The 16,683-nt window shown below is 35.8% G+C and overlaps 1 protein-coding gene across 3 annotated transcripts; it reads left to right on the top strand.

Annotated features, from left to right (window-relative positions):
- Positions 1–8,352: 8,352 nt before the first annotated feature.
- Positions 8,353–16,683, top strand: LOC116730534 (homocysteine-responsive endoplasmic reticulum-resident ubiquitin-like domain member 2 protein). 3 transcript variants are annotated; one of them, XM_032579844.1, is made up of 9 exons: positions 8,353–8,459; positions 8,840–9,131; positions 10,842–10,919; positions 12,166–12,279; positions 12,448–12,563; positions 12,904–13,011; positions 13,120–13,407; positions 14,776–14,890; positions 15,720–16,683. In XM_032579844.1, the coding sequence occupies exons 2-9, from the start codon at positions 8,985–8,987 to the stop codon at positions 15,885–15,887; spliced, it is 1,134 nt and encodes a 377-aa protein (XP_032435735.1). In that variant the 5' UTR covers positions 8,353–8,459; positions 8,840–8,984; the 3' UTR covers positions 15,888–16,683. The 3 variants fall into 3 exon arrangements, with proteins under 3 accessions (XP_032435735.1, XP_032435736.1, XP_032435737.1); XM_032579845.1 differs by having other exon boundaries at positions 8,398–8,543; XM_032579846.1 differs by lacking the exon at positions 8,353–8,459 and adding an exon at positions 8,504–8,524.

Genomic DNA, 16,683 nt, shown 5'->3' with positions numbered 1-16,683 from the left:
AGAGAAGGCAGGTGAGAGAAAACACTTTGTACACTAGATATATTTGTAAAACAGTTGGAAAATACAGAATAATACTGAACCATTCTTACTCTGCAATGTTTTTGAGCAACCTTCTGTCATTCTGACCTCTATTTGCTTTGTGGAAAAAAAAGAGGATGGATTAATTGGTGCCCTTCAACTAACCATATTTAGAATCTTAACTGTACGCTTTTTGTAACGTTAAAACATCCTGTGATGCAAGCTGTTCTTTCTAATGTTGCCAATTTCCCAAAGTACTATTTCCAGCCATAACAGGATCCATTTAGATCACAGTGTCCTTTAAGTACTCATATTAACAAAGAACTGCTGGTAGCACACTACCAGTTATTATCGTAACTGCATGGGAGTGGATTACGGGGATATATTTAGTAGGTGAAGCCAATAATTTACCACATGGGGAACCATTTTAACACAATGCTTCTGCCAAGATGTTCTGGCTTGAACTGGGCAGGCCTTGTGTCGCTGAGCATTCTATTTGCGGTTTGTGTACAGCTATTAGGAGCACTTTAGAAATAAATCCAGTACAGGGTACAGCGTCACCAAGATCCCCATTTGGAACATGAATCCAAATTAGGGCCATTGTAAAGATGCAGTATTGGGTTGTGCTGCACATGTGTCTCCTAATGACTAGCCACAGTCTACAATGATTTAGTAGACTGACACCACTACTGCAAATTAAACTTATAGGCAATTTGCACTTCCATCCTTTGCAGGCATCAAATCAATTTTCAGAGCTAGTGAGGGGATATTTTTTCACAAATTGCATGCAATTGACCTTGCCTAATTTGCACATCTCTCTTTCCTGCTTGCAGAGATCACTTATATTCAGGGGAAGGCCTGAGTCACTCTTACTCAACCTTATTCCATCCTGTCTTTTGGGTTATAAAGGTGCATGAAGAAAACTTGAGGCTAATGCTGGATATTGAAAATGCCCAAGTTAGGAACTCAGTCACAAACACTTATACAACCAAGTAAGATCAAAAGACACAAACTATTAATTTGAGAGTTTCTTTTTCTGCATAGATGATGCACAGTTTATATTGTGAGACCCCTCCTCCGCCCTTTTCTCTCTCGAACTTTACCTCCAGTATATCTTGCAGGAAATCTCTTTATGGAGCTCCTGTCGACAGGAAGCGTTGCCATGGGGACTGCTGTCTTTCAGACTGTCTGTATGTGAGTGCCTGAGAGTGACTTGCAGCTCTGAAAGGAAAGTTTGTTGCATTTAGCTGTTGAGACAAAATTATTTTGTTCTTGTGACTGCAATCAAATAATTATGCTGTTTCATACAAAAAAGTATGTATTCAGAAATGTGACAACCAAAAGTCTGCAAATATCAATCAAAATAGCAAAGATGATGCATCTAAGATTATCTTCAAATGTGCTCCACTCATTCTGGACAAATGTGCATTTTTAACTAAATGCACATTAATTAATAATGCATTTGCAACATTGGTGTTGCAAATGCAAATATATTTGCAAGACCAAATATATATACACATTTATTAGAAAACTTGCAGGCATTTAATGCTAAATCCAAATTGTAGTTTTTAGTGCACAATAGGAATGCAATGCATATAAAATAATTTTTCATATGTATGTTCTTTGACAAGTACTATATGTGTTTGGATGACTAGATGTAGAAGGTATAGTCAGCGTTCATCAAAAGTGATTTCAAAGTGTAATCCTGATCACACACTGCCACCCAGTGTGAGCAACAGGTTTGGGGAAAGGTGTCAGAGCATGAGTCATGTGAAATTGTATTCAGTAGATGCCGTCTATCTATTTGTCTGTCACTAACTTAATGTATCTATATCCACGTATTAAGTCTCTTTTTTATGTATGTCTATATGGCACTTGACAAAATGCTATATAGATGTTTATTGCTTGTTTTCTAAGTGGTTACTGTATTATGTTTTTATTATGTAAAGCAGTTCGAACTGCCTTGTTGCTGAAATGTGCTATACAAATAAACCTGACTTGTCCATTGATATATGTATATATCTATATTTATGTATGGATGTCTATATCCCTATATTCAATAAATTTGAAGATTTATGAAAAGTTTATTTATTTAAGTAACTTAATTCAGTGAAATACATCAAAATTACACACAGACTGATCTTTTCAAGCCTTTTTGTGTTTGTTTTGATACATTTCCATTTACGGTTAAACTAAATATATTTACTGTCATGCTGCGTGTATGTGTGTGAGGCAGAAACAGCAGATGATTTTGAGAATTTAATGAAAAAAAATTATGAGAAAAGCAAACTTACAAAAACATGGGAAGTCAGAGTCAAATAAAAATATTCCATAACAAAAACCAGCCAGGAGATACGAGGAGAATTCAGGGAAACCAGCAAGGGGTGACTGAGAAAGAGAAGCTTAAGTACTGGGAGGTTGAATGCTAAAACAATGGACCAAACCTGATGAGCTAACTGCTTGCAGGTGTGAAGGCATATAGTAGAAGGCCTTCACACCTGCCTTCTACTCTGAGAAGAGAGAGAGCGGGAGAGAGAGAGAAAGTGGAACAAGGGGCGAGGGAGAATATATGGGAGACTAGGAAATGAATCAAACAGTAAAGCAAACTAAACATACCTTAACTGGAGTAACTAAACACAACTCAACACAAGAAATAAACATGATAAAATAGAATCACTAAGAATGAACTGAACTAAAGATAAATAGGAACCAGACTGATCTAATCAAAATAAGAAACTAACACAAAATAATAATGAAATCAAATCAAACTACAAAATGACCTAAGATCCTAACATTTACAGAACTATTAAATATAATAGACCAAGAAAAACGCATGGTTTCAACAGAAATGGTTAATAAAAAATATATCCATAGTCTTAGTCACTTTGGAAACTGCTGTTTTGATGTGCACAAGTGACACATTGATTTGAATGTTGAATAGGTAGTTTGATCATTTCAATTCTGTTCTGAGAAATGCACCAAAGTGACAGAGAAACGTTGTAAAACCAAAAGTACTTTTAAGCTGACAAAAGAGCTTCATCAGACTGCCTATTCTGACCTACTAAATATCTACTTACATGTGTTTTAGCACTGTTTACCTCTCTTTGTTTTTTTTTTATCTATGTATCTACATCAATAGCTATGTCTCTCTGTTTTAATGTTTTGTAAGGAAGTACCAAGAAATACATAATAAGAAAAGCTCTGTAAACTTTTAGGCTGTAAGATCAAAAAACAATAAGCATTAAAAAAAAGTGCCACTCATCAGTTTGAATCTGAGTTGGTAACCAGAGCTTAGAGAGGCAGTACGTCCCTCCTTGGCAGCCGGAGACGTTTTCCACGTCCCTGAGTCATTTACGACGCTCATCGTTGTAATAGTGAGGGGGCCGCAGGGCTCTGCACTGTCTATTCAATTCAAAATGACAGCATTGGCCTTTGATTATTTTTCTTTGGCTTATTGTGATTGATGAGATTACAAAGGGCAAACAAAAAGAAAACAGACAAACAGCATCTGAAAAAAGACAATTGGAGACATACACTTTAATTATTGTTGAATTTAATTTGGAGCTTCTGAGCTAAAGTTCAGCTCCACACATAATCATGAGTGCATGAGCAGATAAAATGAAATTCTGTTATTTTGCTCTGAATTTGCACATAAACAATAACCCCCCCCCCCCCTCAAATTAGCTGAGTTTCTACTGCAAAATCTACTGCAGTTTTTATTTCATTTATGCCACAGACAGGCTTTGACATCAACTGAACCTGGAAAGTGACGTACATCTGAGTTACCCAGAGCGCATCATTCATCGTCTGTATGGATTCCTGTCATATAGTGCACCTGCTGCCCACTGAAAAGTGAAAAGTTGCAGCAGAAGACCCACACTGACGTCATTGGATTCAAAGCTCCTGCGCAAGAGGGCCTCACTGTTTTAATGTTTTATAACATTCCTTGGCCAAACTGAGAACACTGGTGGAATTACTAAGGCAATAAAAAGTGAAAGACTGAGAGAGCAGAGGCAGGTAGATTCATTGTTTTTTTAACAACCACCTTTCAGAATTGTGTTAGTCAGTAACATATCACCTTAGAAACCTTTCATTTAGTCTTATTTTGAATCTCAGAAATTTTTTTTAAAAAATCAGTATGAACAAACCTCAATTTGTTGCATTTTGAACTTGATTGTCCCAATAATCAGAGTAACTGAACTAATAACAATTAAGGGTATTTGTAGATAGAAGAATATGTCCCAACTGTACAGTTTCGTTCAATAAACTAGAATGTATTGCAATTAAGCTATTGTCAGATTAAAAGTACCTTTTGAAAATTGCGACCTTAAAGTACATGTTAAATGTAGGTTTAATATGCCTTAAGTAATATTTTAATCATAAATGTCATGTTTAGTTTAACTATAAGCAAAAAATTTACCATAACTAACACAAATAAAGGTTAGAAATCACCAGTTTGTGTTTTAGTTTTCCGCATTATATGTCTGGCTTAGTAAAATGTAAAACAAACCTTTCAATAATATTCCTATTTTATTTACTATTTTAGTTTGTGGTCACAGGTGGTAAAGTGCAATGCTTCCAAAAGTAAAGCCTTGGTGCAGGTTTTCTTTGAAAAATCCAACTTGGCTAACTAAGTTAAACTAAACTGGCTACAACTTCTTAACTAATCCCAGGGTTGCTGATTCTGCTTTCATATGTGCTCAAGTAAAACAGGAGGAGTTGGAATAAGCTGACCAATGATAGTGGAGAGGCAGAGAGAAAGATTACCTCAAAAAATAAGAGATTTATTCAAAAGTAAGCAATTCAACTTTTAATTTTTCCACAGATAAATAAATAATTAGGCCTCACTATGTGCATATTTCTTTTAAAACAGCCAAACAGCTAATGGACTGTCACTTATGACTGTGTATGTCAGGAAAGCTAGTGTACAGGAGACCTCTTAATATCTCTGTTGCTGATTCTTTTCTATGCAGAGGAGCATAAACTCTGTAAGCAGTAGCCTTACAAATGTGTCAATATTAACCATCTCTAATACATGTCACAACCTTTTGTTAGGTTATCCTAGCTGAGGTTCTACACACAAAAAGATAATGTGTTATTGATGAGGTAGGAGATGTCAACATGAAGGCAGCGCTTCAGTAAAGTCAACACACATTTAGAGGTGATGAACAAGTCATAGTAATGCATCTGGAGCAGACAATGGAAACACATGATCAGAAATGGGAGAAAGATGACTCATAGTTCAGACCTTTAAAAAATAATTAGACAGATAGATTGTACTTTGACCTCCAAAGCAAAATGCTTTGCAGCCTTCTGTGTTGCCACTTAATTAAAACCTCCTCCAGCCACGGACCTTTTCACACCGGTGAGTCACTGATGTAGGCACTCGCCACAAACAAAAGGGGATGCAGGATTGTCTGAATCTGTTTAGTTCAGTAGAGGAGGAAAACCCACTGCATTGTTGCATCAAAAGTGGCTTGTCACTCACTTTCTGTTTGGATTGACAAAAGGGTAAATGTTGCAGAAGAATTAATGATGCAACGTTGAATAATATTCTGGAAAAACTGAAAATGGTGAATTATTTCTTTTTGTAGTTGTTTCGAAACTCCAGTTTTACACATAGGATCAATTAGCAACATGAGATTCAGTCTCTTACCCAAGGACACTTTGGCATGTGGCAAATATATATATATATATATATATATATTTATATAAACTTTCTGGTGTTTCCGATATCAACTTTCTGGTGTGTTTAAAGAAGCAGTGGAGATCTTGCTGAACTCGTACTCATACAGACTGTTAACCTGCAAGTTTTACTAAAGAAAAATCCTTATTTTCTTCTATGAGATGTTGATATTTGTGGAAAATTATGAAATAAAGAATTTTGTTTTCAACCTAATGGTGAAAAAATTTAATTCAAAACTTGTTACTTTCGTGTTATCTCTCAAAAATTTAATGCAGTGTTACCACAAAAGAAATTTCTATTGAGTTATTAGGAGGTTATTATGAATGGTTCTTAGTAACTTTCCTGGCCTAAATATTACCAGCACAACATACTTCAGCTGTCAGATTGTCATCAGCACTTGTGGTAATCAAGTTCTTCTTGTTGCTATTCTTAAAAGTAATTCCTATAGATAACTATTAAACTTTATTTTGTATTAGTGTACAATTTATTAATTAAATTTTTTTTAGTTTTTAATTGCTTGTTTTGCATATCTTTCAAGGTTTTATAGTCTTTATCATGCACTTACTAGCCCATGCGAAAAACTTTTTCTTTGCTTTCTCTAGATATTCTCAAATTCTTTCACATCTTCCTCTCTGCTGAAAGAAATCCCATTAAAATGATTGCATGCCCTGCGTATAACCTCCATAAAGTGGCAAACTTAAGCATCAGACTATAGGTCAGAGGTATTTCTCTAAAGGCATCTGAGAGCAGGCTGACATTCACAGAGGTAATAATCAGAAATATGAAAGTGCTGAAAGAGTTCTCGGCTAAAGTTGGGAAAATGCAGACTGTGCAATTCTTGAAATGTTATATGTAATTGTAGCTATCAGAACTAAATTGAAGGATAACTAATGTTTTATTTTAACTCTTTCCTTCCTGATGTGCTGAATAGTTACACTGTAGCTGAGTTATTAAAGTAAAAAAGTCTGTTCTACATAACACTCATGAAATCTCACTGACCACTCGGTGGAGTCTTGTAGAATTACATCCACACTGAGCGTCTGCACACGTCCATTCAATTTTAATATTAAACAGAGAATACAAATGAATTACTAATTAATGATACCACCACTTCTGTCCATCAGAGAGATTTTGGTCCTGAAATACAATGCTTTTTATAACAAACCTCAATAAATACTGATATTAAATTTTTTAAGGTTTTCAAATTAAATATGAGAGAACTAAATGTTAAGCTGCAAGCAAGGAAGGAATATATATATATATATATATATATATATATATATATATATATATATATATATATATATAAATAAAATGAAATATAATATATTCATTTAATAAAATAAATAAAATATATATATACATACATATATATTCTTTGGGAGATGTTTGTCTCATTTTAAGACAGAAATACTCAACTAAGTTAAATAACATGACTTTGGCAACAGATATGGATGATTTTAGGTTTACATGGAACAGGAAATCTTATGGTACCTGTGTATTTTTTTCAAAACCCGGCTCTATGTGATCTGTGGGCAGCTAAAATATTTAAGAACATCTTTTAATGGTGTGAAAAGTTATGTAACAATTATGGTCAATGTCCTAATTCCAGGCCTTTTGTCTTTAATAACCCACAATAATGAGCATTAGGTCAATATGTGTCTCTTATTCAATATAACCCTCTGTTTCACTAAGCGAGAGTGTGACAAACATCCTTTATAAAACACAGTAATGGCTTAATTCTGAGCCATTAAATGAAAACTACAGACCACTGATGTACTGCGTTGCCCTTCACTTTGGCAATGTCTGTTTTAGCTGGTGCCATGTCACAGTGTTAACAGTATCCAGGTCAGGGCAACTTTTTCAAGGCAGGAAGTATACATCATGTGTTTATCTGAAGGAGAACAAGGACAAAGGCTTCATGTTGGAAATAATGATAAATGATTTTCCAAACAACCCATGAGTTCAGAGAAAACATAAAACAATTTGCACGCCTAAATCTTTTATTCTTCAATATGAATGAATATAGCAAATCTGCAAAAAAAGAGTGGGTTATGCAAAAATCCCTCCACTGGTATGTAACAGACTAATTGCATTGCCAAACTCTGTAAAAGCTTGATTCCTTATTCCTTATTCCCTAAAAAATGTTTGAAAACTGCTGGGTTGTAGTAAACAATTTTCTCCAGTAGATGACAGTAATAAACAAAAATGACACAGCAAACAGGAATCAACACTGGTCATAATAATAATAATAATAATAATAATAATAATAATAATAATAATAATAATAATAATAATAATAATAATAATGGAGGAAAGCTGTCATGAACCTGTAAAGCAGTTTTTTCTTTTTACGTTTTATCTTTAGTGTTATATTATTAAAATGTAAATTGTTTCATGTCAGCTTTTTAGAGTAAACTCCTGTTGTATTTCAAGTAATTCAGACTAAATGTATTTACTATTCCTATATCATTTGTTCCTATGTATTTTATTCAACTGTCCAACATTGGGGATCTGAGTCCTACATTTTTTATTTTTTACAGTACTGGCAGTCCTGGTGATTACTTGCAAAGAGAAGTATTTTATTTTATTTTATTTATATTTTTTTTACTCAACCTTTCGTTTTCTAACCTGTAAGTGGCGGTAGCGAGCCGACGTGTTGGTTATCTACTGCGAACACTACTCACGAAGAAGGGGAATAGCCGCTAGGCTGGGCTTTAACGATGAAACATTTCGGTCACTGGAGATAAACAAGGTCTGCAAACCAGCTTTGACTTCCTTTAGAGAGGACTTAGACACACAGCTGGGTCTTTTGAGCAGGTGTAGTTAACTAAAGAAGGTGACAGCTTATTGTCTTTGACATTATAGATGTGGTTGTAAGAAAAACGATTGAAGCTAATGTTAGCTTAGCTATCTGTTAAATACCTCTGACGGGGTTTAACGGTTGTTTTTGTCTTATATTATATCACGCTAAACACACCACGGATGTTTTCTCTATTCGTATTTATGAGCTCGTTATAAAGATTGAGTTGTCAGTGAATTGTTGCCACCCGTGTAGTTTCGGTTGTCCTCATCATCATCGATTTTAAAAATAGTTTCTCTCTAACTTTGGTTTGTTTTTCCCCCCTTTCCCAGCTGTCGTTCATGTAAACAATATCAATTCTCTCTCCGTCGTTGTAAGAAACTTTCTACAATATTTTGGAGTGGAAACGGGAGACAGAAAGGCGTATCTCAGACATTTTTCTTTGGATAATTCATTGAAGACAAATGTTTTTGAGTCATGGATCAAGGTGTTGTGGACAGTCCTGTCATCCTCGTTATCAAGGCACCGAACCAGAAGTACGATGACCAGACAATCAACTGCTACCAGAACTGGACCGTGGAAAAGCTCAAAGCCCACTTGTCTGATGTGTACCCCAGCAAACCAGTAAGTTGCTTTTCTTATTAATGTAACAATATACCAAAGATCATTCTTAAATAACAAAATTGTGTTTCATTTTTCCTGATCTTAATTCCTATTCCGTTGTTTAATCACCAGCTTTTTTTATATGATATGTTTTATTTAAGATATTGCTATAAAATCTGGTAATATTTTAAACTTTATTGAATTGTCAGTTAATAGACTTGTCGTGGTACCTAATTAAACCAAGGGTTAAACTACAAGCCCTTTTTGCATATATAACTCACAATTTAAATGTCAGCTCTGCTGCAAAATGGCAAAACCCCCTGAAAATTACAACGCAAACAATAAATCTGACCATCAAAATTATACAAAGATATAAAAACTATAACGGTCCATTACAAAACATGACATTGGTAAAAAAAAAGAGAAAGCTTTTCATTTCAAAAATTTAACCTATATGGAGAACATTCAGCTCTGAAATAAAAAAACTTGGTTTGATTTTCATTATTGATTTAATTCAGAAATTTATTTTAACATTATTGACAAATTTATTTGGTGAATACTGGGCTTTTCACTGCAAAAGCATGTGATTTTTAGCATGTACAAACTTAACATCTTGGGAATAATAGTTTAAAAAATCCTACTTATATTGAACTGTGAAGTTTTCACTATAGCAGTGAATGCAATAAAATAAAATGTAAAGATATTTTAGGATGTTTTACTTAACATTATAGACAGTCATTCCGAAACAGTCATAAGTTATGTAAGTTATAACTGTTATAACAGTTATAAGTTGGTTTGTTTTTGGAGGACACACAACCAGGAGTGTAAGTACAAATTCCATGATTGCAGCAAAAACTTCAACCTCAGACTCCCTGATGGTAAAATATCTGCTTATGTAATTGTTAGACATTTGATGACATGTTTCTTGGCAGCTTAAGAGCCTTAGCCTAGCAGAATGTCAGAGATTCAGTTTCACCTCTTAAAATGTTTGGCGAGTTTAGTGTTTTTCTTATTTTTCTCCCACAAAACTCTCATAACCCGATTTTACTTTGTGGATTCTGCTGAGATCCTGTCTTGATTCTTATCAAGATTCTAATCTGTGAAGTCAGCGAAATTGGGTTTCCAACGTTAAAAGAATTGCTGAAGGAATTTGACGTCAGAGCTCTCCAGTTTTTAGATTTCAGCGTTATTGCAGAGCTAATCTGATTTTATTCTCTTTGCTCTGTGCAGAGAACTCGTTCTGCTGCAATTTCATTTAAACACACTGGGACAAACTACTAGCTTCTGCAGCAGCCTCACACACTTTGGTTTGAGCCCTTTTTCTCACATTGTCTCTTTTATTTATATTTTATTTACGGTATAGGTCATTATATATTTGAATACACACACAGTAAGTTTTTAAAGACAGATTGAATTCCTGAATGGAGGGAGAATGGACTTAGATTTAATTAGGACACGCTCTGACCTTGTTGTACAATCTGCTAATTCCATTTAGAGCCACTTATCCGTATTAAGGTTACTACGATCTCATTCTCATTACCTGCACCAGTTGCTTGGCCTTTGATGTTGTAATCATTCACATTTCTCTGTCTTAAACTTACATTTCATTTGTTTTTGATGTTTTTTTTAAACACAAGTAAAACTCCGTGCCCTACATTGTTCCAAAAATACATGTCATTAATCAAGCCACATCTCTCCATTGACCTCATTATCATTATTCTGTGTTTTTAGAGCTCCAAAGACCAGAGGCTGGTTTATTCTGGGAAACTGCTTCTGGATCACCTCACCTTAAAAGACGTCCTTCGGAAGGTAAGTTGCTGTAGGTGCTAGTAGTGATTTTAGGTTGCTTTAAAACAAATCTTTAGCTTCCATTAGCTTTTTGTTTTTAAAGCATAACATGATTGGAAACCTCTGTACTACTCCTTCATGCTTTATAAAAGTGTAAAATTGTGTTTTTTTTGTTTTTAGAAATTTTAGCTTGAAGTGCTACTAAAATTTTAATAGCTGGATGGGTGCATGACTTTGAAATCCATTAGTTTTAATGTTTTCTCTTTTTATATTCCTAAATTGATTTTTTTTTCACCAATTACTCTTCTGCAATAAACATGTTTACGTTACCAAATATACAAAATAAAAGCAGAAAAAAGACTTAATATGTCTGGTAAACTAGTGTTTTTTGGTTTCTTGTATGTCTCACTTTTATTAATCAAATGAACTCTGAAACAACAGGAGTAAACTCCTAGAAAGCCAGAGCAATATTTAACCCAGCATAACTTACATGCCTTTCTCGGAGCTTGAGGGGAGAGACACTTTCCTGAAAACCCTGCTGCTGTTTAAGTAGCTGGCCCATCAGTAGCAGCAGCACCATGTTCATTTTACAATGTTTTTCTTTCTGTTTTAAACTCCTGTAAAAGTTAGCTACGTTTGAGATATTTTTTAATGGAAAACTTAAATAATAATACAATTAGAATATTCATCTTGGTAAGTCGTTTTTGTAGTAAAGCGTTGATGAAAAGCTCTATATAACAGTTTACAGTTTGGTCTTTGTAGAACTAAAAGAAAATGAAAGGTTGCCTTCACTGGTCAAAGGTATTGATAGTTTCTTTCTGTCATTTCTGTTGGGTCATTAATAATAATGCCTGTTATTACCTGGGCTTTCTTGGTTTGTTTAAAGGCCTTTTAGACAACTTCAGATGTAAAAAGAACATCTAGGACTTTCTTTCTCTAATTTTGTGACATTTAACAAATAAAGGTAATGTTGGAAATCCTAACTTTTACTCCTTTCTTATCCAGTATTACAATTAAGCGCTTTTTAGATTTACTTGAGAACTTGTATTCAAATTTAAACTGTTGCTGTAAGTTCAGCGTTTGATTTCACATGTATTGTATGAACATGAATCTTTTAGTCTGTTATAAGTTGTCAGACCATATGTTAAAAAGTTTGGTTTCGCAGTGCTTTGAAGTGGTCAGTGTGGGTAAAAGTACATGTGTAAAGTTGTAGAGAACATGCAACACTTTGACTGTGTGAGGTAATGAGCTGCACTCGCCTCCGCAGCAGGATGAGTACCATATGCTCCATCTGGTGTGTGCCTCCAGAACCCCTCCCAGCTCCCCGAAGCCGCCCCGCAGCCGCGGTAACAAGCCTCAGGAGAGCGCCGCCGGTCCCACGGTGGGTCATCCGCGTCCCTCTCACATCTTTCAAATAATTTCATCATCATCTCACTTCCTTTCATCATGCACCTCTCTGCTGTAATCCACATTTCCCTGAGGGTTACAAACTGCCATGTGCTTTTATTTCATGCCTATCACTAATATTCAGCCAATTTTCTGGTTGCAGGTCTCTCAGAGTTCTAATAGTGCTGGTCAGGAGGCTGCAGGAGAGAGCAGCGATTGGCTGAGACAGCAGGCTGGAGCCTTCCCCTACCACCACATGTATTCACAATTTATGCATAGGTAAGCTTTTTGACTAGTTTAACTTTTACAGTGCTGCAGAGCGAGGGAAGAGGAGGTGATTTAGTACTGCAGATGAAGACTTGACATTTTAAAGTGTCAAATAACGTTAGTTTTTATCTTTAAAACTCCTGATTTAATTTAGGCTGCTGCGATTTGCCAGCATAATTGATGGCAGCATCTATAATAATACATAACCTAGTTTGCTATTTAACTAAAACCAAGTTCTGATCTCTCTCAAGCATTGCTGTTTTATTTTTTTCTCTAGTTTGAACAATCAGTCTGTTATGAAATGAAAAAGTTGTGCTTTTGCTGAAAGTCTTGTTTTCTGTTTTCTTTCCAGCTGGAATCATCAAATGACAACAGCCCCCATAAACACGCCCTCCTACTACGCCCCCATGACTTTGATGTGGTGGCAGCAGCTGTATGCAAGACAGTACTACATGCACTAGTAAGGCCCGCTTTGTGTAGTCGCTTTGTTGTAGTCATTTTATTTCCATCTGAGCCTTTCTGTTAGCAGAAATCCTTCACACTCTTCCTCATCTCTCCTTTCCTGTAGCCATTTGCTGGCTGCTTCGTCTCACCTCCTCCGACCCGACCAGCCCTCCGCTCAGTCCAGCCAGTCCGACCCTCTGAGCCAACGACCGCAGGCGGGTCGCCACGGAAACCCGGAAGTCCAGATGAACGCTCAGGGAGGGGAGATCCTGAACGAGGAGGAGCTCAACAGGGATTGGCTGGACTGGGTCTACACGTTTTCTCGCGCTGCCATCTTGCTCAGTATAGTCTACTTCTATTCCTCCTTCAGCCGTTTTGTCATGGTGATGATGGCCATGCTGGTGCTCTATCTGTGAGTGAAGCATTGTTTTGTCTGCTTGTGCTAACAAGCGCATATTTCCTTAAAGTATCGTCTCAATTGCTTCCGGTTCCCACAGTGAGAGATCGTCTCTCCACTTGATGCTGAAATTAAAGCTTCCTTTAAAATATTTCCCACATGAGTTTATTAAAAGCAGTGAATGTAATTCGGGGTTTTTCATTACAGAACTCCTCTGCATTTTTCATATAAAACTTCTAGAGGATATCAGTTTTTTTGCTGTCTATTTTAAGAGAAAAACTCACTGTGAATGTTTGGTAGATATGTATACAGTAAAACACGGAACAGCAGAAACTAGAAACTTGGAGGAAGAAATGACCCAAGAAGGGAATGAGTGAAAGAAAGTCAAGAAAAAAATGAGGACAATGGAAATTAAAGCTGTACTTAATAATTATAGTAATTATCTTTATTTAACCAGGCTTGTCCCATTGAGATAAAAATATTTCTTTATAAGAGAAACCTTGAAGAATACAGAACATAAAAAAAACCTGTTACAACACAATAACCATAAAACATACAATGTAATGGGATCTATCATGATCTGGAATACATTCACAGATACCAGTGATTCAAATTTAAGCTTTAGCATCTAAAGAAAGTTAGAAAAAAGACATACAAAAGAATAGAAAAAGGAAGGACAAAGATGGAAAGGGGGACACAGAAGAAAAGAAAGGAAGCATAGAAGGAGGGGAAGAATAGAGTACTCAAAGAAAGAAAGAAAGGACATGGAATGGAGGTAGGACACAAGGATGGAAAAATAAATATTGGGAAAATGAGGAGGAAGGAGATGAGAAGAAATAGAGGCAGGGATGAAGGAGTGGAAGGTAGGATAGAGGGGAAAAGGCAAAGAGATGGAAATCACAAGGAAGAGAGGAAGAACATGAGGAAGGAAGGAAAGAAAGGACACAATGACTAATAAGTGAGGAAGAATGAGGCAGGAAGGAAAGGAACAAGAAAGAAAGGACAAGACAAATCAAGTAACGTTGGAAGGACACATTTAGATGAGCAAGTGGGGAGTAAAGTCTGAAATACATTTTTTTTTTTCATTCTTTTCGTATTTTCTTTTTCCATACTCATTCAGACCTGGAAAATACTTGAATCAAATTGCAGACTGCGTGGGAACCCTGTCATTACGGAGTTCTGTGTTCTCAGTAGTGAAATCAGAGTTAAACAGACTGCTGCTGGCTTTCAGAATATTTTTGTCTTATAGCAGCCATGAATTCAAGCTACCATATATTTTACCTTATTTTGTCATATACAAATTCTTGCTTTATTATAAATGAAGATTTGGCTGCTGATATTTGGGATCAGAGCAGATATGATTTTGATGTTTTCTCCCTGCAGCCACCAGGCCGGCTGGTTTCCCTTCAACCTGGAAAACGAGCTGCAGCTCCCGGGAGACCGGCCCAATCAGGAAGAAATGGAGGCAGAACTACAAAACCAGGATTTACAAGAAGCGGTAACGTGTCTTTCTCATCTGTCACCTGAAACTTTGGAGTTTAGAAGTTGCAATAGTTTGGGAGTTTCAGTTTTGTTCATTGAATATCTTGTTTTCTTCCAAAACCAACCTAACTGATAAGTAGTGTGTGTACATTTTGTCACAATGCAGCCACAAACATTCTCTGTGATCTGTGGCTTTGTATTCTAACACATTTTACTTCTATAACTTTTAGGGGTATCAGAGTGAAGGGAGTTTATTAACTATTATTTTACTAATCAATTATGCAATCAATTATTCTGACAATCGAATAAAAAAAAAATTGGCCCATTCTGCAGATTTTTCACTTAACTACTTAAGCCTTTCTTATCCAATATTAGAACTACATTAAATATGTTTAGGTAAACATATTTACTGACAAAATCTTATCTTAATTACAAAATGTACAATAAATATATGTATTTGTTGAACAATAAAGGGCATTTATTGTACACTTCAGGCTTAATTGCTGCTCTTTATATGTTGCTTTTTTTCATTTAATGGCCATTTTCTGAGTCTGTACTCTTCATTTAGTGATCAATTACTAAATTAGTTGACTATTATTTGGATAATGAAATGATTAATCGCATTATTGACTTAATCTGTAGTGAAATGGAAAGTGTGGCGTCCTTTTCGTCCACTTTAGTCGGGCTTTGATAGTTATTGCTACAGATGGCATGAAAAATACCTTACTTACCTAAGCTTTCAAGTTCAAGCTCATATTTCACACAAATCAGCCTAAAGTGCAAACCCCTGGCATGAACCATATCTCACTGGGCTCCGCTAATCTGACTCTGATTTATCTGCGCAGGACGGAGTGAACGATGACGCCTCAGACGACGACGGGGAGAGCAGAGAGGAAGGAGCGGAGGATCCTAACAGCGCCCCTAACGCCGGCTTCTTGTCCTCCACATGGTCCTTCATCATTACGTTCTTCATGTCGCTAATCCCCGAAGGGCCACAGAACGTTGCTAACTGAACGCCAAGCACCACATGAGGAAATGGAGGGTCTTCCTTGTTGAGGGAAACTGATTCCATCACGGTGCAGTGTTGTAGGTTCCCCGGTTGTCTGCTGTCTGAGCTTAAATGACAAACCCACTTAAAACAAAAAGAGAGAAAGTTGTCAATGTTTTCGTCCTAAGAGAGGCCAAAAAATTGTAAGCATCAAATTAAGCGGATGGTGGTTTACCTGCTGTGTTCAGATTTATCCAGGCAAATATATGTGTTCACAGCACTACACACCCCGATCAGAAGCAGCAATATTTTGTTTAAGTAGTTTTTTTTAAAGCTGCTTAATTGTGGAAATGGTGGTTGTAGTGAAAGAAGGCAGTTGAAAATGGTCACTTTAGTACAGAAGTTTAATTTCTGTGATGGATTATGGGTAATGTAGTATCTGTTGTATATTGACAGAGAGAAGCGAGTTTGGTCGGAAAGTTTAAGAAATGTCGGAGAAAATGTGTAATGTTCAGAGATGTGCGATTGCTGGCTTCTGGTTTATTTCTTTACAAAGTTGACTTTAAAACAATGTAAAAAAAAAAACAAACAAACAATAAAGTTGTATCTTTAATGGGTAGCAAAATATCAGTTTTTTTTTCAATCACTGCCAAATGCAAAATTAATTTTTTGAAAAAAGCTGTTGATGTTACTACTAACTTGTCAACTAAGAATTATATTCCTGTTTACTAAAACTCCACCTGGTGTAATGTTGTCTTGTGATTTAATGGGTATGCTTCATTTTCTCCCAGTTGTCACTAAATAGGCAACATGTCAACACA

Source organism: Xiphophorus hellerii, chromosome 13 (assembly GCF_003331165.1).
Source record: "Xiphophorus hellerii strain 12219 chromosome 13, Xiphophorus_hellerii-4.1, whole genome shotgun sequence".
In the NCBI taxonomy this organism is placed as follows: Eukaryota; Metazoa; Chordata; class Actinopteri; order Cyprinodontiformes; family Poeciliidae; genus Xiphophorus; species Xiphophorus hellerii.
The sequence above is the reverse complement of the archived record's forward strand: the minus strand, read 5'-3'. Positions and strand labels throughout refer to the sequence as shown.

Bases quoted from the DNA above. Each gene is read 5' to 3' on its own strand.
- LOC116730534 (XM_032579844.1), top strand. From the start codon at position 8,985: ATGGATCAAGGTGTTGTGGACAGTCCTGTCATCCTCGTTATCAAGGCA. The intron at 9,132-10,841 runs GTAAGTTGCTTT...CTGTGTTTTTAG, and splicing joins ATGTGTACCCCAGCAAACCA to AGCTCCAAAGACCAGAGGCT. The intron at 13,012-13,119 runs GTAAGGCCCGCT...CCTTTCCTGTAG, and splicing joins AGACAGTACTACATGCACTA to CCATTTGCTGGCTGCTTCGT.